Source organism: Megascapheus bottae, chromosome 37 (genome assembly GCF_031878675.1).
Source record: "Megascapheus bottae isolate mThoBot1 chromosome 37, mThoBot2.hap1, whole genome shotgun sequence".
Taxonomy (NCBI): domain Eukaryota; kingdom Metazoa; phylum Chordata; class Mammalia; order Rodentia; family Geomyidae; genus Megascapheus; species Megascapheus bottae.
Genome location: NC_143545.1, coordinates 3,432,192 through 3,456,581, shown reverse-complemented (window position 1 = coordinate 3,456,581; position 24,390 = coordinate 3,432,192). Strand labels below are relative to the sequence as shown.

Genomic DNA, 24,390 nt, shown 5'->3' with positions numbered 1-24,390 from the left:
TACGTTCAAGCTCTGTCAGGTGGGGAGTTTGATGGGAAAGGGAAAGATAAAAAAAATCCATGATGAAAAAGTAAAGGCTGCTCCTCCTTGTAACATCTCTTTATCTTCCAACCCCCGCCAGGGACCGCTGGATAGACCACAGGACCAGGGAGAGATGCCTAAAACACTCAGCACTGAGCAGAAGCCAGCCAGCCAGGAATCCGATCCAGTGCACCATTGGTGTGTGTGGAGGTTTTGCTGAGCCAGGGATGCAAGGCGAGATTTGGGGGAAGAAACGAGCCTCCTGCTTCTTCCTAAACACCCCTCGGCCTCGGCCTCCTGCCCCTGCCCTTGCCCTTGCCCCTTCCTCCTCCCTAGCTCCCTCCCTCCCCCTGCCCCCACCACAACCTCACAGCCCTCCTTCCCCTAGAAATAAAATAATAGGACCCATCTGCTTGAATCACACTGTCTTTTGCTTGGGTTTGTATTCCACTCCCAAGATGAAAGGGGGTGATGCCCGATTCTCCCTATGCTGGGCTGGAGAGAGAAGGTTCTTTCTTGGGGGTCAGGGTGTGGGGTGGGTGGATGGGTCGGCGGGCAGATGGGCAGACAGATGGACGATGGGATGGGGGTGGTAGGACACCACGCTGCTCTCTGTCTGCCTCTCCTCAGAGGGAGGGTTGGCATGCATGGCAGGAAGGACCTTGCTCCCTCCTCTGTCTGCATCCTCAGTCATTGGGTCAACAGCCCGAGCCAAAGGTTGCCCGCCTGGCAGGTCAGGAGTTCTTGAATCAGAGCCTGCCCTGCCTTTCTCTGCTGCTCATCCATCCATCCATCCATGCATGCAGATGCCTGCTTTTAGCACCACCACCACCACCACCACCACTCCTCCCTGGTTTCTGTGAAGAGCTAGTCTCAGCCTGGCCAGGCCCGACTGACTGGAAGAGAAGAGCCTAGGTGGCCGGATTTCTGTGTGCTCGCTTGCTCTCTTTGAGATCTTGGGCGCTGGTTGGTGTGTGCTGGCCTTCGGCACGTTGAATGGCACAGGGAGGAGCGGAACAGGTGGGGGCGGGCAGGAGGTAAGAAACCGGATTTTGCCTGCCTGGAGCCATGATCCCTGAGCTTCTGTTCTTGCATGACATACTACTAATTCACCACTGAGGAAATAGTCTTCAAACAACTTTCTTTCTTTCCTTCTTTCTTTCCTTCTTTCTCTCTGTGTCTCTCTGTGACTCTCTGTTGGGGAGGGCGGGTTCAGTACTGAGAATTGCACTGAGGTAGGTCCTGAGATTTCAGCATTGCCCCTGACTTTTGGGGAGGGGGGCTCACGTCTAGGACCCTAGACAACACAGGACCCACGGGTCCACTTGTGGCATTTTTAGGGATGAATCATGATGAGGAATCTCAAAAGTGGGCCAGGAGTGTGACCCAGTGATCGAATACTTGCCTAGCATGCGTGCAGCCCTGGCTTGGATGTCTCTGTACTACTTACACAGAAACGCCGGAAGTGGTGCTGTGGCACCAGTGGTTAGGGCACTCACTAGCTTCGAGAGAGACCAAGGCCAGCGTATCCAGGCCTTGCGTTCAAGGGCCAGAACAAGGAAGGAAGGAAGGAAGGAAGGAAGGAAGGAAGGAAGGAAGGAAGGAAGGGGAAAATAGAAAGAGAAAGAGAGAAACTTTTGAGCTTGAGCTGAGTTTGAATCTCTACCCACAGATGTCAGATGTTTTGTTTTAGAGCCACAGTTCTATTCTAGCCACCCCTGCTACTTTGTTTTCATCACTACCTTGCTCACAAAAGATCTTATGCTCTTCACCTTCATACACACACTGACCGAAAACTACTGCCCTTACTGCCCCTCTTGGGTGGGTGGTGAGGGGGGACAGCTGGGGACAGAGGGATTTTCCTCTTCAGAAACAGTGATGAAGTGACATGATGACAGTATCGGTGCTCCAAATGAGACAAGAGGCCACTCAATGGATTCTTTGCCTTTTCTGGAGCTCAGCCCATGTGCTTCAATGCAGTGTGTGTGTGTGTGTGTGTGTGTGTGTGTGTGTGTGTGTGTGTGTGTGTGTTCCTTCCTGGACTCTGCAGTGGAATCTGCTCTCCATGGTTTCCAGGCTGGCAGGGAGATTGGCAGACCCGTCGGCCTTAAAATACAGTTCTTTCTGGAGTCCAGAAACAAAAGCACGAGTGAACAAGTGTTGGTGGGGGGGGGTGGGGGGGTAGAGACATGCATCAGGCAGGCACCCCCACCCCGCAGAGGGCTCTGGTGAGGTGTCACACACAGATACACACACACACACACACACACACACACACACACACACACACGGGGAAATGGCTCACTCTTCAAACATAGCCTCGTTTGTGCTTGGCTTGATCCTTGGGCAGAAAAGGCAGCTTTTGGAGTATTTTTTTTCTGCTGCTTCCAGCCACTTCCCTGCTTCCCTGGGCCAACCACTGGCTGGCTGGCTGGCTGGCTGGCTGGCTTCCTGCTAGCTGGACTGGTCAGACCGCTACCGCCCGCCCCCTGCTGGTGGTGGAGTGAGTGCGGCCCCAGTCCACCACTGGGGCCCAGGGAGACAGACAGAATTGGGGGAGGGCGTGGGCATGTCTGGGCAGGACTGGGCTCTGCCCTCTACCCTTCGGTGAGGCCAGCTGTGTGAGTAGGAAATGTCCCATGGCTGACCCCCACGTTACCTCCCTCTGGGGAGAGGAGAGAGGGGAGGAAGTCAGGAGTCTTGTCTCCTCTTCATTTTCCCAAGCTCAGGCCAAGCCTGGCCAGGAGTTGTGGAAAGTTAACAATGGTAAAGCAGCCCAGCCACCTTTGCTCTTCATATCCACGAAGAGGGAAATCCACCTGGGTGGGGCTGGGCCTGCTTCCTGTGGAGACCTGCCCAATTCCTGTGCCAACTCCAACTAAGGTAAATTCAAGCACTGGGCTCTAACCTTATTGGCTACCTGCGTGTGGCAAGAGCTGGCAATGGTCCCTCTGTGTATGTCACTATCCTATTGGCCACCTGTGTGTGCCCAGGTTCGACCACATGGATTTTGCCCTTTTAAAACCAGGGTGAGAGCTGCTTGGGGTCACAGTGTCACCTCCCGAGTCTGCACTGTGTCCCTGGCCGGTCAGTTCACCATCTACTTCCCAATAAATCCACCTTTTTATATGAGATTGTCAATGTGTGGTGGACTCTGGTGGGACGTGGAATCCCCACCTGGAGGGATGTGGAATCCCCTCCTCCTGACCCCATTTTTGGTGTGTTGGAGTGATGCGTGGGTTCGAGTCCCACTGGTGGATGTGGAATCCCATCGATAGCGTTAGACCCAAGAGAGTCTCTGATTATCCTCGAGGAATTCGTAACCATCTTTTTGGGGGAAGTCGCCTGGGTGAAACGTAAAGGCCTTCGGAGGTAAGTAGAAGCCGGTCAAGTGATCTATATTCCTAAACTTATATCTGGAAAGTGCACTGTGGCCTAAAACAGAGAGGAAAAGCTGGACGCAGCAAACTCTCTAAACCTGGGGTGGTCAAGGGACGCCTTGACCCCCTGGTGAAGGTTCCTATCAGGACGAATGTAGCACTAACTTTCCTTTTTTTTTTACTTTGAAACAAATATTTAGGACAATCTCACTTCCAGAAATGATTTCTGATTAAAAAAAAAACTTTTACTAATGTTTGCTTTAACATTTCACACTTAATCCTTTATTTACTTTTGAATTACTCTTACAGGCTCAAGGCTGTCCCCTTTGCCTCCAGGCCTCCTTCTAAGAGGCTTTTTTTTTCAGTCTGAATTACTGCCTAGAACTCCAATAACAGATTAAACTCAAATTACAGATTTTCCTTGATGCAAGAATTACAAATATCACTGTACCCAAATCCAGACTTAGCATCTTTCTTTTCCTAAATACACCTAACTGCAAACTAGAGACTAAATCATAAGTAGATAAACTTTTAAACATTCCTTTTAAAGCCTTTTTTCCAATTTCATATATTTTTAAGGGGCAGTTTCAGAAATACCCATCACATCACCCACATTTTACCACCAGGTTTTCAGTGTCAGTCTGCAAGGAAAAGGGACAGGATGAAGGTGAGCCATCCGGCCCCTCTACCCATCCCACTGGTTTATCTGCACAGCTTTTGTGCCATGTGTGAACTTTCCCTACGGCCTGTCCCAACATAGACACCAGAGCTACACCTTTGCCAGTTCCCCTCTCAACCTCAATGTTATGGCCCACAGGCCTACCCTAAGTTTTCCCTGTCCTTTGTCTTGCCACTTGATTACATAAACACTTTTAGACAGACAAAGGTCTTGACACTGATAAGCAAATATTTATATTTAAATTTCTAATACTTATTTCTAATACTTATCCTCAAATTTAGTTGAGGGAAATAAATCCCAGTTTCTCTGATGCCTTTTTGCTAAACTGAATAACTTGATTATAATATAAACAGCCTAATGCATTATAATACCAAATTTTTAATGCAAATTACAGAATCCTTAGAAAAATCTTTTAACTTGTTCCTCTTAAAATAAAGCAATAATTCTTGAGATATTTGGAATGCCCAAACTTCATCATTTTTCTTGGAGTTTAGACTTAAAATTACCCATTTACATTTTTGTGTGTCAAGTAGAAACACACCCCTTGTTTTACACAGCATGCTGATAGTTTAATCTTGAACATGTTCACTCTCTCTCACACACACACACACTCACACACACACACACATTCATACTCACAAAGATCTTAAAGCATGCAAAAATAATATCAGTGGCAAGAGATACTTTTGCCAATCTTACTCTGGCATCCTTTAAGACAAAACTTCTTACCAAGCACTTTGCTGGGCCTTTTATTTCCAGGGTTTATGTGCTAACAAGATAATTTAGCATAACCAAACTCTTCGAATTCCTTCTCCTGGAGCTAAACTCCCACCCCCTCTTTTTAACATGTTTTAGCTGTGCTGTCCCTGGGCTTTTTCACTGGAGGCTGGCACCCTACCACTCGAGCCACTTCTTTCCACTCCACTTCTGGCTTTTTGGTGCTGAACGGGAGCTAAGGAATTTCACAATCTTTCCTGCCCTAGAGTGTTTTCACTTCAGCTAGTATCTCAGCCTGTAAGCCAAAGAAAGCATTATTATTATCATTATGAAAACTAGATCTCAGGAACAGGGAAGGTGGCTTAGTGGTAGAGTGCTTGCCTAGCATGCACGAAGCCCTGGTTTCCGTTTCTCAGTACCACAAACATAGAAAGAGAAAGAAGTGCAGCTGTGGCTCAAGTGGTAGAGCTCTAGCCTTGAGAAAGCTCAGGAACAGTGCCCAGGCTGTGAGTTCAAACCCCAGGACTGGCAAATAACAGTAACAATAACAATAACAATAATAATAATAATAACAATAATTCTGACACACCAATCATTTCATTTCTAATCCATTGAATTTCAGATCCTGATTTCTCTCTTGTTTTTGTTTTGTTTTTATTTTTTGTTTGTTTGTTTTCTCTGTCAGGACTAAGAGCCAGGAAAGGCAGAAGGCTGGTGGGAGAATCTGCATATCCAGCTGCCAGATAACACTTGCAAATGCCAAGGTTACCTCCTTAATCCTCTGGATCCAGTCGGTTCTGCCTAAAAAGAACAAGGAGGGAAAATGACAGAAGCCTCGGTGGGGATGTTACAGAAAAATCTGCCTTCCACAGACTACCCAGAAAGTAGGCCAGCAGGTAACTTGAATTAGGTTTGAAGTCTCCCACAAAGGCAGCTAGGCTGGGATGGAGGGAGGGAGGGTTAGATCTGGGATATGTGCCTTGAGTTGGAGTAACATTCCTCTTCTATCTTCTCCTCCTCCTCCTCCTTGTCGTCCTCCTCCTCTTCTGCTTTTTTTTTGCCAGTCCTGGGCTTGAGCTTATGGACTGAGCATTGTCCTTGAACTTCTCAAGGCTAGAGCTCTACTACTTGAGCCACGGAACCATTTCCAGCTTTTTTCTATGTATGTGGTACTGAGGAATAGAACTCCTGTCTTTGTGCATGCTAGGAAAGCACTCTACCACTAGGCCAAATTCCAGCCCTTCTTTGTGTGTGTGTGTGTGTGTGTGTGTGTGTGTGTGTGTGTGTGTGTGTGTGTGTGTTGATTATGGAACTGTGGGCCTGGGAACTGACCCTAAGCTCTTCAGGTCAAGGCTACTGCCCTACCCTTGGGCCACAGTGTCACTTCCAGTTTTCTAGTGATTATTTGGAGATAAGAGTCTCATGGACTTTAGTGCTGGGCTGGCTTTCAACCACCATCCTCAGTTCTCAGCCTCCTGAGTAGCTAGGATTCCAGGCGTGAGCCATTCTGTCCAGCTTTATTTATTTATTTTTATTATTTCGACAATCCTGGGCTTGAGCTTATGGACTGAACACTGTCCTTGAACTTTCTCAAGGCTAGAGCTCTACTACTTGAGCCACAGGACCATTTCCAGCTTTTTTCTATATATGTGGTACTGAGAAATCGAACCAGGGTCTTCATGCATGCTAGGCAAGCACTCTACCACCAGGCCAAACTCCCAAGCCTTATTTTTTAAATTTTTTTATTGCCAGTCCTGAGGATCGAACTCAGTGGCTGGGCACTGCCCTTGAACACCTTTTGCTCAAGGCTAGTGCTCTGCCACTTGAGCCACAGTGCCATTTCCAGCCTTTTCTGAGTATGTGGTGCTGAGAAATCGAACCCAGGGCTGCATGCATACTAGGGAAGCACTGTTCCACTAGACAACACTCCCAGTGTACCTTTTTTCTTTCTTTTCTGCACCTGGGCGCTGTCCCTGAGCTCTTCACCTCAAGGCTACCACCCTACCCCTGAGCCACAGCCCCACTTCCCTCCTCGCCTACTTTTATATTACATTTTTATTTTTATATTTTATTATTCCATATATTCATATTATATATATACACAATTTGCATGTAGATCATATAGTATGTTATAGGATTGATAAAGTACAACATACAACAATTATATAGCACCATGTAACCTAATCCTATATGTAATATAAGGGTCTATATAGCCAGGGGGCTGGGGTTTACATTTGTCATCCCAGCTACACAGGTGGCTGGTGGTCAAGCCATCCTGAGCAGGAAGGGCCATGAGCCTCTTCTCTCCAATGAACCACCAGAAAAGTAGAGGTGGAGCTGTGGATCAAAGTGGTAGAGCACTAACTAGCCTTGAGGGAAAAACTTCAAGGACAGTGCCCAGGACCTGAGTTCAAGCCCCAGGTCTGATCAAAACAGAAAGTATATATATAGTATTATCATGTTATATTATACAGTATATTTATATTAGAATATATGCCATTATGTTATATAACATTATGTATCACAGAACACAATGGTATATCATATGAAGTATTTATAATGTCTATCATATAGCATATGATCAAGCTGGGATTTGAATTCAGAGCCTGGGTGCTGTCCCTTAGATTTGCCTCTCAATGTTGGCTCAACCACTGGAGCCACAGCTCCCTTCTGGCCTTTTTGTGGTTCTGTGGAGATAAAGAGTCTTCAAGACTTTCCTCCCTGCCACCCTCACATCTCGGGCTCCTGAGTAGCTGGGATTACAGGAGGAGACACCAGTGCTCAGCTCCTCCATTCTTCCCTTTTCCACCATTGCAAGATGGCCTCTGGTGCTAATTGAGCCAGGACAAGCCACAAGTAGGGAATGCTATAATCATTTTCCTTCTAGCACTTTCCTTGGATTTAGACCCTCCTCTTTCTCTGTTTGCAGTGAAGGGGCTCCAGGAAAAATACCCAGGAATATCATCACCTATCACACTGGCAAAATGGCACTGCTGTGTGTTGACTATTGTGCTTCTGTTAGGGACGACAGTTGTGCTAACGGTGATTCTAGCAGGTGAGTGGCTTTGAATGACCAATGTGTGGCTTAGGCCTCGGGATGGGCACAGAAAACAGAAGACTGATTATAAAGCAAATCCACTGTCTGTTAGGGAACCAAGCAGAAAGCCACATTCCAGAGCACAGCCTGTATTCTTCCTGTCCAAGAGAGTGGATTGGCTTTGGGAATCAGTGTTTCTACTTTTCTGAGGATACAAGGAACTGGACGTCCAGTCAGGACTTTTGTGCCTCCTCTGGAGCCAATCTGGCCAACTTTGACACCATCCAGGACCTGGTAAGAAATGCTTTTGGGGGGCCACGAGTTTGGCCTAGGTGCCCGGAGTTTGGGCTAGTGGTACAGTGCTTGCCTAGCATGCACGAAGACCCAGGTTCAATTCCTTGGAACCACATACATAGAAAAAAAAGCCAGAAGTGGTGCTGAGGCTTAAGTGGTAGAGCTCTAGCCTTGAGAAAGCCCAAGGACACTGCTCAGGCCCTGAGTCCAAGCCCCAACTGGCAAAAAAATGCCTTTGGGGCCCTGTTCTCTGTGACATGCTGAAGACACCCCACCCCGACTTGGAGAGGTTGTGTAAAGTTAAAGGGTTGGGCGCCAGGAGCTCACGCTGTCATCCAGCTATGCAGGAGGCTGAGATGGGAGGATCGAAGTTCCAAGACAAACTGTGCAAGAAAGTCATGAGACTCTTACCTCCCAGGAAAAAGCTGGAAGGGGATTTGTGTTACCGCCTTGAGCACAAGAGCTCAGGGACAGGACTGGCAGGGTGGCTTGGTTTTAAGAGCTTGATAGCATGCAGGAAGCCCTGGCTTCGATTCCTCCATACCACATATGGCGAAAAAGTGGGAAGTGGAACTGTGGCTCAAGTGGTAGAGTGCCAGCCCTGAGCAAAAAGAGACTCAGGAACAGTGCCAGGCCCTGAGTTCCAGCCCCAATATTGGCACACATACACAAGCTCGTACATACACACACACACACACACACGGACACACACATATACACACACACGGACACACACACACACACACACACACACACACACACACGAAAGAGAAAGAATAATTCCTTCTAATAAATAGCTTCTCAGGAGGTTAAGATGTGAAGTCAAAGTTCAAAGCCAGCCTGGGACAGGGGAAAAATAAACTTCATCTGAAAGACAAGGACTCTCATTTTCAACTCACTGTGTTTTATTACAGAATTTCTTGAAGAGACACCAAGGTTACGATCATTGGATTGGACTGAGAAGAGAATCCTCAAAGCACAGCTGGAAGTGGGCAGGCAGCACAGACTTCACCAACTTGTATGTTTTCAACCACCTTTTGGCTTCTTTGTTTTGGGTCTGGATTGGGGCTTGAACTCAGGGCCTGGGCCCTTGTTCCTGAGGTTTTGCTCAAGGCCAGTGCTCTACCACTTGAACCACAGCGCCACTTCCAGCTTTTGCTAAATAGTTTATTGGAGATAAGAGTCTCATGGACTTTGCTGGCAGGACTGGCTTTGAACTGTGATCCTCAGATCTCAGCCTCTTGAGTAGCTGGATGACAGCTGTGAGTCCTGGAACCCAGCATAGATTTGTTGTTGTTGATGGTTTATTTTTCTGCATTTTGGAAACAGTAGAGCCTGAGTGGAGGTCACGTCTAGGGAGCCCACAGGTGGCCGTGGGTCATGAATGAATGCGTGGTTAGTGTGACTGGGATGGACGGGTGATGGACAGACAGGTGGCATTCACACCAGGACTTTGAGAATGGAGAAGAAACGCAACTCAGCCATCAGTGCTCATCACCAATGTGAGACGACCGCTGGTCTATTCTGGTGAAACTCCAGACAGGGGCCGGCTTGTGGCCTGGTGCTGGAGTGCTTTCCTCGCATGCACAAAGCTCTAGGTTCGATTCCTTCCTGGCACATACATAGAAACAGCCGGCAGTGGCACTGTGGCTCAAGTGGTAGAGCTTCAGCCTCGAGCCAGAGAAGCTCAGGGACAGTGCCCAGGCCCTGAGTTCAAGAAAAAATAAATAAATAAACGAAGAAAAAAAGACAGGCAACAATCTGGGCTCTGGTGGCTCTCACCTGTCATCCTAGCTCCACGGGAGGCTGAGATCTGAGAATCAGGGTTCAAACCAGCCAAGGCAGGAAAATCCATGAGATTATCTCCCATGAACCATACGAAAAAAAAAAATAAGGCAGAAGTGGTGCTGTGGCTCATAATGGGAGAGCAGGGCCAGTCGAGCACCAAACCTCAGGGAGAGACCAAGCCCCGAGTTCAAACCCCATACCTGACAAAAGAAAGAAAGAAAGCAAGTATGTACCCAAATGTGAATGCTGCACGTGTTTCTGCTTGGCTCTAGGGTGGAAGTGCAAGGCCCTGGGGAATACGCTTATTTGGATGAGATTGGAATTAGCAGTGCCAGGGTCTCCGAAGAGAGAAAGTGGATCTGCAGCAAACCAAGCCTCTATGCCCAGTGTCCAGCTGCCTCCAGCTCTCTCCTACCCCGTGCCTCCTTCTCTACATACTGTCTGCTTGTAGCTGGGATCCTCATAGCTCATGCCTAGAATCCCAGCTATGCAAAAGACTGACATCTGAGGACCTAGGTTCAAAGCCAGCCCAGGCAGGAAATTCTGTGAGAGTCTCAGCTCCAGTGAAACACTAGAAAACCAGCAGAGGCACTGTGGCTTAATTAGTAGAGCCCTAGTCTTGAGCTAGGGAAAGTGCTCAGGCCCTGAGTTCAAGCCCCAGGATTGCCAAATAAAATAAAGTTTACAGCAACTTTAGCGTTGCTACTGGAGGACAAAGTTGTGACTTCTCTGTTCTGGGGTTCATGGAGCCAGGGGGTGTCAGAGCCCACTGGAAACACAAGTCATTCTCCAGTGACACACATGCATGACACAGCCAGGCGTCAAAGGCCTGTGCTATCACAAGGATGGGATTTACACATTTCCCGCCTGAAGCTCATCCCATTTCCTGCTTTTACTTCACCACATCTTTACCTCAAGGAATTGTGAAGAAGGGTTTCCCCTCCCCATGGTAAGTTAGAAAAGCAACACATCAACTCTCTCTCTCTCTCTCTCTGTATCGTGTGTGTGTGTGTGTGTGTGTGTGTGTGTGTGTGTGTGTGTGTGTGTGTGTGTTGTGCTACTCACTTCACATGGGGAAATGAAACCCTTCTTTAGGATTCTAAATAACTGAGCTTAGAATCTTATGTAATCTAGCCTCAGACACAGGCTCAATAGAAACAAATGGCATTGTAGAAGTTCTGTTTTTGTACCATGGTCATGTGTGTGTGTGTGTGTGTGCGTGTGTGTGTGCGTGCGTGCATGTGTGTGTGTGTGTGTGTGTGTGTGCCTGCACGTGCACGCATGCTTGTCCCGGGTCTTGAACTCAGGGACTCATGCTCTTAGTTGGCTGTTGTTCTGAAGAATGGTGCTCTACCATTTGAGCCTCAGCTCCATTTCTGGTTTTCTGGTGGTTCATTGGAGGTAAGAGTCTCCTGGACTTTAGTGCCCAGGCTGGCTTTGAACCACCATCTTCAGATCTCAGCCTCCTGAAAAGCTAGGATGACAGAGGCGTGAACCACCACGCCCGGCCACCATGACACTTTCTGCAGGGGAAGCAGGGTGGGAGTCTTCTGAGTTTAGCCCACCCAGAGCACGAATCTCTCGTCATTTCCCCCATTTTGACTAGACCATTTTCCATGCCAATCTCCACTGGGGAAATTTAAACCTGGGGGAGTCAAGACTGACGTCGGCGTCCTCACCCAGCTGAATCCATTGTCACATCAGCCAGGGTGTCAGGAAAAACCCAACTGCGCCTGCAGCTGCCTCCCCTCTCCTCTGCCTGCCACGACTGCAGCCACGCAGGAGGAGCCACACCAGGCCCAGAAATGTCCAAATAAATAATGACAAAGACATAGGAAATAAGCTTCCATATTTAGGCATGGAACCAAGTTCAAAACCAACGCAGGACAAGACCAAGAGACTCCAGGAAAACACATAACAAAACCAGACAGAGCCACAGAGACTTTTTAAGTACTCACGGTGGCCTGGTGACCACACACCACTGTCAGAGTGACGGAAGACCACGGGGTCCTCAGAAGTCTCATGACTCCTCCCCATGGTGTCCCTGTCACCTGTGGGCTCAGGAAATCCACATCTCTGCCCCATAATAATCCAAACAGCACAGACCCACTGTGACCACTGGACAGTGAGAATAGGACGGGGAAGGCCCACGACTGGGCTTGCTGCGGGGCTGGAGAGGCTGTGCTGGGCTCAGGCCTGTTCCTCTCCCGTGAGCCCTTTCACAGCCCTCCACCAGAAATCCCCCGTGGAAATCCACTCCACAGGCTTCCCCGGGCTCCTTCTGTGGCCTGTCCCACACAGGGGCTCTGTCTGTGGCCTGTCCCAGGCTATCTCGCTGGGGCCTCTAATGAACTGGGACCCCCATAAAGTCACACGCTCGGACTGATGGTAAAAAAGTGTGAGGTTTTCTCTTGTGCTGACTGGCCAGGGCAACTCAACTCGGGAGTGAGAGGCCCGAACTCAAAAAGCAGGGGGTTTATAAACACAAAAACACCACAAGTAGCTCCATATAGCCCCACACACGTGGCCAAGAAGTGATGTCACATAATTCTCCTGGCCACTGGCTCTACTGTCACCTTACAAGGAAATCTGTCATTTTAGAGGTTACCAAAACTAATGGGTGCAGAGGTAGGCGAGCAAATTCCAGAAGCCGAGCTACGAGCTGGACTTTGTAAAATGTGAACCACGTGATTCTAACTTGAAGCCACAGCTACTTTTTGCCTGGGGATTTTCAGGTAAGCTTCCTGTTTGGCTGGGGGTCTTTAGATGGCTAAAGCCATGGCTCAGAGGGTAGGGCACCAACTCTGAGCATTTTGTTTATATTTTTTAAAGTATGAGAATAGATAATGCCGTGAGTTCAAGTCCTCCCCTACCGGCACACACACACACACACACACACACACACACACACACCATGCACATATGTGTGTGTATGAATGTATTTATAATACATATTTTATAAATATATTACATTATGGCTTGGAGCGTGGCCTAGTGGTAGAGTGCCTGCCTAGCATGCAGGAAGCCCTGGGTTCGATTCCTCAGTACCACAGACACAGAAAAAGCCGGAAGTGGTGCTGTGGCTCAAGTGGTAGAGCTCTAGCCCTGAGAAAGGTCAAGAATAGTGTCCAGACCCTGAGTCAAGCCCTACGATTAGCAAACACAAAACATTATGTTATATATATATATACATGTGTATATATGCATTAATACATAACATATTACCAATGTATTGTAGACTATATTGTGTATGATATACAATTCCTATGCAAATGTGCATGTCATTGTATTTCAGACACTGTATGTGGGTCTTTTTTTTTTTTAACACTTTCTCAGGTTTACGTCTTTTTGTTTGTTTGTTTGCCTACCCTGGGGATTGAACTCAGGGCCTGGGCACTGTGTCTCTCTGCGGCGCCCGGCACCCCTGACCAGCAGGGAAGAACGGACACCACCCGAGGATCCTTCTCGTATCACGCTTTTAATGAAGAGCCACTTGGTTAAAGGGAGAGCTGAAGCAGAGGGGCCCTGAGCAGGGAAATGCAACTGCTTATATAGGCCCAAGGAACAAGGGGCTCTCTACCATTGGCTGCTCTGCTGCTAAGGCCTTTTTGAGACTCGGGATTGGTCACGCCCTTTTTCGTCATGCGCAGACTGAAGAGCAACTTGATACTTAGTAACGAGTAAAGGCCTCGCACTCACATACCAAATAAGTTACAAGGAGCGAGGCAGGAAACAGGTGCCATCCGGCTCCCCACCTCTCCCCCCTTTTGTTTTATAGCAGCAAGCCAACATGCCTGTTGTGAAGAGAGTAGAGGTGCTGTCCTCCAAAGTAAAACTTGAGGTCCTACTCTAGAGGAGTGACCCAGGCGGCCAACCCTGGATCCCTCCCCTCCAGGTTCTCTATCCCCTTTGTGGAGATGGGCTAGGGATGCGAGCCCATATGCTGACGCACATGCTCTCCCTGACCTGTTAGGGTCAGGAGTGGTACTTTGTCCAGCATTTCACAACTCTTGGCTGTCCATACTCCTATTCCTCGTGCAATAGACCGAGGTCTCGAGGGTGCAAAGGCAGTACAGGGTAGTTTCAATTGGCCTTTAAAGCTGCAAGCTATACCTGGGGAGAACATCCTTGCTCTAAAGCAGTGAGTGCATGAGCAACCAGTACTCTATCCCTTCTATTGCGAGATCTCATGCGACAGAGCAACCAAAGGCTAAAGACACAGAATCCACAACAGGCTGCAACAAACACTCCCAGCCCACTCCTTAACAAATGACAAGGAACTTTCAATCCAATCCAAAACTTGTCCTGCAGTTATTGTGACCCTGGTCTGATTGATCACCATAATTTCTGATCTTAGACGTTCTGTTAGGTCCTCAAACTGTTCCGTCCACTGTTCTTTTAATAACCACCTAACTTTCTAGGCAAATTTGCAGCATAGGAAAATTATTATAAGGTAGGGTTGTTACACACATTCCAGAATAACTGGCTGCACATACAAGCTGAGAATACCTATACATTAAATCCATTTGTTCCTACAATAAGTCCACCCGTTGATTGAGAATCATAAAACCACGATACAAGTGCTGATTAGTCTCTGTCCGCGTCTCCATGGCTGTTGACCCTGCGGCTGACGGCAAGGGCCGCCGCTGAAGTCACTGCAGTCATCGAGGCATTAGTCACGGGCATCGGTAATGGGAAGGTCTTCATTATTGCCCACATCATTTTTTCCTTGTTGCTCTTTCCCCTCTGTCTCTTCGTCCAAAGTCATGGCAGCAGAAGAATTATTAACAGGATTATTCCCAGGACTTTGTTTCGCATCATCCTCTTTGGGCGTTTGATTTTCTTCCAATATTCTTACGAGGCGCTGTGGTACCCAATGGGGGGAATCTTGTCCCTGTGGAAAAACACAAACAGCTCCCCTGGATCTCTGAATTACAGGATCCGGTCCATACCATTTATTATCAATGACATTTCTCCACATTGCTTTTTGTATAGATGGCATCGCCATTTTATTAGCATGCCGATCAGCGGCTATTTGTCCTCTATCATCCACTGTTACATAATTTAGGGTAAACAGTGCAATGGCCAGCCTTTCTCTGGGGGAGGCATCTCGGCCTATTCCCTCCTTTTGTTTAAATAAAAGTTGTTTAAGAGTCCTATTGGCACGTTCCACAATTCCCTGACCCTGGGGATTATAGGGAAGGCCAGTAGAATGAACCACCTGCATTTGAGTGCAAAAGGAGCGAAATCCGGCAGAGGCATAAGCAGGGCCATTATCTGTTTTTAATTTTAATGGTTTTCCCCATGCTGCCCAGGCTTCCAAGCAATGAACTTTGACATGGGACACCCTTTCCCCAGTAAGGGCAGTGGCATGCATTATGCCAGAGAAAGTATCCACAGAAACATGAACATATTTTGTCCGGCCAAACTCAGGCACATGAGTAACATCCAGTTGCGGCGCCCGGCACCCCTGACCAGCAGGGAAGAACGGACACCACCCGAGGATCCTTCTCGTATCACGCTTTTAATGAAGAGCCACTTGGTTAAAGGGAGAGCTGAAGCAGAGGGGCCCTGAGCAGGGAAATGCAACTGCTTATATAGGCCCAAGGAACAAGGGGCTCTCTACCATTGGCTGCTCTGTTGCTAAGGCCTTTTTGAGACTCAGGATTGGTCACGCCCTTTTTCGTCATGCGCAGACTGAAGAGCAACTTGATACTTAGTAACGAGTAAAGGCCTCGCACTCACATACCAAATAAGTTACAAGGAGCGAGGCAGGAAACAGGTGCCATCCGGCTCCCCACATCTCTCCATGGCAGGTGCTCTGACACTTGAGCCACAGTTTTTTGCTGGTTCATTGGTGTTAAGAGTCTCCTGGAGTTCCCAGGCTGGCTTTGAACTGTGATCCTCAGATCTCAGCCCCTGGGTAGCTGGGGTGACAGCCTGAGCCACCAGCACCGCTCTTAGGCTTCTTCCAGCTCCCTTGCAAACCATGCAGAATAAAAGGCCTTAGGAGGGAGGGGAGGGGGGGGATTGCAACCCTTTCTGGCCTAAGCAGAGGCCATGGCGTTTCCACTCTCCTGGTCTCCTGGGGAAATGGGACATTGTCACTCTGCACGCTGCAGCCGCGCCCTGCGCCTACACGGGGGCGGTAGATTCCCTGCCAAGTCCACCTGGGCCAGAGACCAAGGCTTCCCTAGACAGCTGAGTGTGTGTGTGTGTGTGTGTGTGTGTGTGTGTGTGTGTGTAAAACCCTAGAATGAGCAGGGAGCAGTGGGTGAGTGTTTCACGCCTGTCACCCCAGTACTCAGGAGGCTGAGATCTGAGGATGGAGGTTCAAAGCCTGGTCAGGTAGACAAACTTGTGAGACTCTTATTTCCCGTGAACCAGCAAAAATCCACACAGGAAGCTTTGGCTCAAGTGGCAGAGCACCAGCCTTCAGGGAAAAAAAATAGGAGCTAAGCAAGAGAACAGGGTCCTGAGTTCAAATTCCAGCACCAGGGCAAAGCCCAACACACATACACACACACACACACACACACACACACACTCACACACACACACACACGAGTAATCTCTGAGCAGAGCCATGTAGAGCCCTGAATTCTGGTCCTAGTAGAAAATGACAGATTCAGCTGGCATTTGGTGGCTGTGGAGAATTTTCTTTGTGTTGGATTGGATTGGTTTGTTTTTGGGGTGCTGGGGTTTGAACTCAGGGCCAAGAACTTGTAGACGTGAGCTTTACCACTAGAGCCACAGCTTCACTTCCGGTTTTCAGGTGGTTGGTTGACAGTAAGAGTCTCACAGACTTTCCTGCCTGGGCTGGCTTTGAACCTCCACACTCAGCTCCCAGCCTCCTGAGTATATATTTATAATAGTATATTTCATATCATATATTCTTATGATATAGAATATCACATGATATATATCGTAAGACTATATAACATAATATATGATAAATAAGAATATATGATATATTATACTTTATATCATGAGAATATCTGTTATAAAATGTATTATATTATACACTATTATTACATAATACATTGTTATAAATCATATATAACTATTATTTATTTAATAAATATAATGCATGTTGCATATTTAATATTTTATATGCACACATCCATGTTCCAGTAGCTTAAACCTGTAATTTTAGCTACTCAGTCAACTGGGAGCTGAGGATTGAGGTTCAAAGCCAGCCTGGGAAAGAAAGTCTGTTAGACTTTTTTTTTTTAATTTGCTATTCCTGAGACTTGAACTCAGGGCCTGGGCACTGACACTGAGCCTCTTTGTGGTCAAGGCTAGCGCTCTACTGCTTCAGCCACGGTGCTCCTTCCGGCTTTGATCTATGTATGTGGTACTGAGGAATCGAACCCAGGGCTTCCTGCATGGGAGGCAAGCACTCAACCCCGAGCCTCCTTCCCAGCCCATGAGACTCTTAATCTCCAATTAGCCAGCAAAAAGCTGACAATGGACCAGCGGTTCATGTGGTAGAGCACCCAACCCATGACAGAAAAAGCCAAGGAATTACCCAAGGCCCTGAGTTCAAGGTCCAGCACGGGGTGTGGGGGGCGGTTGACAGTTGCACACAGGTCTGTGCAGGAATGTAGACTCTAGAATGAGCTCAGTCGAGCGCCATGGTGGACAGAACACAAAGCCAACGGGTTCATGTGTGTGTTCACATTTCCTTGTGTTTCTCCTCCTGCTATTCCCCTCCCGCCCCCCATCCACAACCAAGATTTATTCCCCTCCAGTTCCGAGTTCTGTGCACAGGTCAAGGGTGAAATCTGAACTGGAGAGGCAGAAAGCTGAGCTGGGAGTCATGGCTGTGATTTCTGTCTGGGAAGTTCCTTCGGGCAGATCCACTGTATTTCAGAAACGCAGCTCTCAGCATAGAGGCCTCTGTGTGAGACGTGGGCGCAGCTTGGGGCCTGGGAATCTCCGGTCATCTGGAATCTGAGAGGCAGGACCAAAAACCCACGTGATGTGGAGCAATGTCTCAATCCATCCCTCCCCCCACGACCCGCAGAAAGGACACAGGCTCAAGGTCACCAACACAAGGTTGCCAAAAAACCTTTTCATGCAGCTCACAGAATCCTCAGCCATGCTAGAGTTCATCTCTATTGGAAAGAATCATTCCTGTGTGTGTGCGTGTGTGTGTGTTTTCCCAGGACTTGAACCCAGGACCTTGGTGCTGTCCCTGAGCTACTTTTGCTCAAGGCCCAGCACTCTACTATTAGAACCACAGCGCCACTTACCACTGTTTTGGTGGCTTCATTGGAGATGAAAATCTCATGGATTTTTTTTGCCCAGGCTGGCTTTGAACCTGGATCCTCAGATCTCAGCCTCCTGAGCGGCTGGGAGGACAGGCGTGAGCCACTGATTCCCAGCTGAAGCTGTGAATCTCTTCCTGGTCCTGTCAAACTCCATTAGAAGCCAGGCTCTGGTGGCTCACGCCTGTTATCCCAGCTGCTCAGGAGGCTGAGATCTGAGGATCCAGGTTCAAAGCCAGCCCAGGCAAGAAAGTCCATGAGATTCTGATCTCCCATGAACCACCAGAAAAGCTGCAAGTGGAGTTGTGGCTCAAGTGGCAGAGGACCAGCCTGGAGTGAAAAAGCCAAGTGACAGAACAGGCCCTGAGTTCCAACCCCAGGAGCAGCAGCGAAATAAACAAACTAACTGGAGATGAGTGTGCACACGGATAAAAGAGCGAGTGACGCCCCTGCCACGTGGAAATGCTCCTGCAGCCTGGGAACCCCTTGTCTTCGCAGGCTGCTCAGCCTCTGGAAATTTCCTGACCAAACAAAGACACCTCTGTTGAGAACAGGCTCCATCTTACAGCACACAGCTGACACCCGTGGAGTGTCACATTACATCCCGGGACTCACGTGGTGGGATTGAACGCAGAGCCATTTATCCACTTCCACGCCTCCTCCAGCACTGTGTGATTTAGTCCAATCCAGTAGAGATTTTTGTCATGTTCTAGAGAGTTCTGCAGGAGCCTCTGAGATAGAGAACAAATGACAACCAGACTTTGTGTGTGTGCATGTGTGTGTGTGTGTGTGTGTGTGTGTGTGTGTGGTGTGTATGTGTGTGTGTGTGGTGTGTGTGTGCCAGTCCTGGGGCTTGAACTCGTGGCCTGAGCACTGTCCCTGAGCTGTTTTGCTGAAGGCTGGCACTCTACCACTTGAGCCACAACTGCACCTAGGTCATTTTGGTGGTTCATTGGTCGCACAGGCTTTGTTGCCTGAGTTGGCTTTGAACCCTGATCCTCAGATCTCAGCCTCCTGAGAGGCTGGGATGACAGGTGTGAGCTACCAACACCCAGCTGTTTTTATTTTATTTTCCCCTAGTGTAGCAGCACAAGTAAGAATGCCCTCACGTCTCTAAGTGTTAATTCTGCCTTCTCTGTGATGTATACAGATAGACACATACACACACACATACATACATACACACACACACACATACATACACACATCATAGATGTCGATGCCTAGATGCAGAAATAAAGTTGGAAGTGTTACACAAACATACATATGAAAATTGGATAGAAGAGGAAGGAAGATGGCGCCGAGACACTAGGGACGCTGCCTAGCTCTCTCTGACAAAAAGAGAGAACCAGGGAGTCCCACGAGCCAACTACCTAAAGAAATCCACAACAACAAACTCAAAAAGCAACGGAGAAGGACTCAAACCTGAAAAGAAATCCAGATAAAGCTCACATCCAACTTTCTCAAAGAATTCGGAACGTGAGGACCCCTCCCCACCTCTCCCCAAAGCCGCGGAAAGCCGCGCCGGACCAAGCTGCGAAAAGCGGCTTGAGCGGGCACCGGCTCCACGCGGGGAAAGCGGGGCGGGCACCGGCTCTAACCCACGAAAAGCGGCGACAGTGGAGGGCACCAGGCTGGGAGCCCAACGGCTGCAGAAACCAGCACAGAACCGGGCCGGTGAATGGCGGAAGCAGCAGAACACGGACGCGGAACCAGAACAGCAAGCAGCGGAACCCAGACGCAGAACACAGGCGGCGGCGGAGACCCGAGGGGAGTGAAAGACTCCCCACCACCGTGGAGCACCCGCAGATGGACGCAGAGGCGTGAGTAATACAGCGTGTCCCCAAACACATCGGGAAAGCGGAGAGGGTGCCAAACAATAGAACTTAACTCAGACCCCAACACCCCGCCCGAGAAAGACTGGCGGGAGCAGGGGGGCAAGGAATTTAGAATCCTGTCCCTCCCCTCAGCAGCCCCCTCCCTCAGGCCATTGACTGGAGATTGACAGGTGGGCTACCCATAAGACCCAGCACCCCACCAAGGGAGGCAGGGCTGCCCCAACTCCCACCCGCCCAACAGGGTCAACCCCCAGCCCTCTGACTGGAGACTGACAAGCGGGCGGACTCTAAGACTCAGCACCCCACCAGGGGAGGCGGAGCTGTCCCAGCTCCCACCCACCCAACAGGCTCCTCTCCCAGGCCACTGGATCTGGAGAGTGGAGCGCTTTGGGACCCTGCCTTACAACAGTGGGTAGGGGGTGCGGGTAAATAGGAGCCAGCATCTGCCCCCCCTCAATTCTCGAGCGGGGCATCCTCCAGCTGGGAATCCTGAGCAAGACACCACCGAGTGCCCCCCCCCCCCAGTCACAGACTCTGACAAAGCAGTGGAAACACAGCAGGGATCTGAAGGGCCAACCAGTAGCCAAGCTCCCCTTCTAAGAACCAAAAAGGCGCGGCTCCGCCCTTGGAGCCCACGTCCTCAGCTGGGCCCCGCCCCTGGGAACAGAGGGGTCTCCTGCTGGTCCTGCTGAGAGCCCCTGAAACTCTCAATCCCCACACCCTTGGCTTGGGGCCGCCCCTGGAAGCAGCACAGGAAAACGTCCGCCAACCGCGCTCAGACGGAAGCTCGCAGATCCATCCCATGGTCCACAGTGAGGCCACTGGTGAGGCTAAGAGCTAGTCACGCAGCAACACATAAGTTTTATTCTAATACTTTCCAAATACTCTGCCTACTTACCCCCTGACCTCTCTCATTCTATTTTTCTATCTCTGGACCTCTGCTCCTCTTTCAACCCTTATACTGCATGGATCTACACTTGATGGCTATTGAGCAACATTGTATATCTAGGTGTTTAATTATCCTCTAGGCTCAGAGGGACTTAAAGACAATAGAGATTGGATTGAGAGGCTTATTGTTTTGAATATAAATTGCTTATCAGTGAAAAATTAGACTAGTCGGTAACTGCACGAAAAGAAAGAGTGATAACACCAATCAAAACTCATGAACATCTAGAGTCTGCCAGCTACAGAGGTCTAGGTTGGTTATATCTGAAAAACTATAATCGTGTTTAGTATTAATCTTGCTCCCATTTTCAAATGGGCAGAACAAGAAACTCAAGAAAAATGTCAAATCAAGAAACAACACCTCCCACCTCCCCCACCCAATGTAAACAGCCAATGGAACAGTCACTGGCAAGCCTAGAGGAGAGTCTTCCAAGTGCTGTACAAATGCAATTGATAAACATCATTAATGAAAAATGTGAAAATATAAAGAAAGAGATAAGGGAGGAAGCCATAGCTGAACAAGAGGAAACCATAAACAAGGTGATAAGTGAAAAAGAAGAAGCCATAAAGGAAGCCATAATAAAGGCTGTTCAAAGAAAGATGGATGAATTCATAGAATCCACAAATAAAAAGGTGACCGAACTCCAGCAAATGTTCAAAGAAAATAAAGCTACTGAGCTAACCACTCAAATGGAAATCAAGGAGCTAAAGAAATCCATACATGTTCTAAAAGAAGAGATGCAAGGCATCAAAATGAGCAATTAGTAGCAAGGGAGATGAAAAATAAAGTAGATAGCTTTGATAGCAGGTTAGACAATGCAGAGGAGAGAATTTCCGGGGCTGAAGATAATTTAGTTATTATAGAGAAAGAACAGAAAATGAGTCAATCCAAATCTAGGAAAAATGAGAGAGCGCTTCAGGAGGTCCAAGATACAATTAGGAAGCCTAATTTAAGGCTAATTGGTATTGAGGAGGGTCTGGAGAAAGAGGTCAATGGTATTGGAAATATACTTCAGGGAATCATCTCAGAGAATTTCCCAAATATCCAGAAGGGCAGACCCATCCAGATACAAGAAGCTTTTAGAACCCCAAACAGACCTGACCAGAAAAGACCATCTCACCGCCACATCGTAATCCGAACTGGATCAGTAGAAACCAAAAAAAGGATCCTAAAGGCAGCCAGGGAAAAGGGTTCAGTAACCTATAAAGGAAAACCAATCAGAATCACCCCAGATTACTCAGCAGAGACCATGCAAGCAAGAAGTGACTGGAAGCATATATGTCATGCCCTTAAGTCAAACAACTACCAACCAAGAATACTGTACCCAGCTAAGCTCTCATTCATAACTGAGGGAACAATAAAAACATTCCATTCCAGGGAAAAGCTGCAACAATATGTCGCAACAAAACCAACACTACAGAGAATTCTGCAAGATGTTCTATAGATAGAAAACCAAAATAAATGCAATATAGGGAAAGAAATGGCACCTAAACAGCATACCATCTAAGGACCACAAGAACTGTCAAGACACAGGCCCAAATAAAAGCTTTTAAAAATGGTAGGACCTAATAAATATCTCTCAATCCTAACTCTCAATATCAGTGGATTCAACTCTCCAATTAAACGGCATAGGCTGTCTAGTTGGATCAAAAAGCAAGAGCCATCGTTCTGCTGTCTTCAAGAGACACATCTTACCCAAAAAAACAATCATCTTTTGAAAGTGAGAGGTTGGAATAAACTCTATCAAGCTAATGGCCCCCATAAACAGGCTGGAGTTGCCATCCTCATATCAGATAAAATAGACTTCAAACCAAAATTAGTAAGAAAAGACAAAGAAGGTTACTACATAGTACTAAAGGGATCTTTCCTCCAGGAAGACATAACGATCCTAAATATTTACACACCCAATCCCGGAGCTCCAAATTTCATCAAGCAAACTTTACTTACACTGAAACCATACATAGATCGAAATACAGTGATTGTCGGTGACTTTAACACACCACTCTCACCTATGGACAGATCAACAAGGCAAAAACTCAACAGAGAAACCTTAGAACTGAACAGCTATATAGACCAACTAGATCTAACAGACATCTGCAGAATATTCCACCCAGCAACAACACAATATACGTTTTTCTCAGCAGCACATGGAACATTTTCCAAAATAGATCACATCTTAGGCCATAAAACAAACCTGGACCGATTCAGAAACACTGAAATTATTCCATGCACACTCTCAGACCACAAAGGCATCAAACTTGAACTGAACACACACCTCCACTTACGAAAACCCTGTAACTCATGGAGACTGAACAACACATTGTTGAATCACCAATGGGTCATCGAAGAGATCAGAACAGAAATCCAACAGTTTATGAAATTTAACAGTAAGGAGCACACAAACTACCAACTCCTTTGGGACACAGCAAAGGCAGTACTCAGAGGAAAATTTATAGCGCTGAGTGCCTACAACAACAAGTTGGAAAAATTGCAAACCAACAAGTTAATGTCCCACCTTAAGCTCCTGGAAAAAGAGCAACAAACCAACCCTAATCCCAGTAGAAGAAAGCAAATAATTAAAATCAAAGCAGAATTAAATGATTTGGAATCCAAAAAAACTATAGAAAGAATCAACAAAACAAGGAGTTGGTTCTTTGAAAGAATTAACAAAATTGACAAGCCCTTAGCAAATCATACCAAAAAAAGAAGAGAGCATATCGAAATAAACAAAATCGCAGATGAAAATGGTAATATCACGACAGAAATTACCAGGATCCAGAATATGATGAGGGAATACTTCTCAAACCTTTATGCCAACAAATTTGAGAACCTAGATGAAATGGATGAATTCCTAGCCAATATTAACATACCCACACTGAACCAAGAAGAACTAAGCCAACTCAACAGGCCTATTTCAAGCTCTGAAATAGAAATGGAAATTAGACAACTTCCAACTAAGAAAAGCCCAGGGCCAGATGGATTCACAGCTGAATTCTATAAGGTCTTCAAAGCAGAGCTCACACCAATACTCCTCAAGCTCTTCAACGAAATTGAAAATGAAGGTTCCTTACCAAACTCATTCTATGAAGCCAGTATAACCCTGATCCCCAAACCAGACAGAGATTCATCAAAGAAAGAGAACTATAGACCTATATCTTTGATGAACATCGATGCAAAACTTCTCAACAAAATACTGGCCAACCGTCTACAACAACTCATCAAAAAAATTATACACTATGATCAAACTGGATTCATCACAGGAAGGCAAAGCTGGTTCAACATACGCAAATCAATTAATATAATTCAACACATCAACAGGAGCAAGGACAAAAATCACATGATTGTCTCAATAGACGTGGAAAAGGCATTTGACAAGATCCAACACCCCTTTATGTTAAAAGCTCTGGAGAAACTAGG

General features: G+C 47.5%; 1 protein-coding gene across 1 annotated transcript; it reads left to right on the top strand.

Annotated features, from left to right (window-relative positions):
• The first annotated feature begins 5,620 nt into the window (after positions 1-5,620).
• LOC150042075 (C-type lectin domain family 2 member F-like) lies at positions 5,621-10,622 on the top strand. Its single transcript, XM_090325355.1, has 5 exons — positions 5,621-5,693; positions 7,727-7,852; positions 7,947-8,128; positions 9,043-9,146; positions 10,189-10,622. The coding sequence occupies exons 1-5, from the start codon at positions 5,621-5,623 to the stop codon at positions 10,391-10,393; spliced, it is 690 nt and encodes a 229-aa protein (XP_090181481.1). The 3' UTR covers positions 10,394-10,622.
• Positions 10,623-24,390: the final 13,768 nt, after the last annotated feature.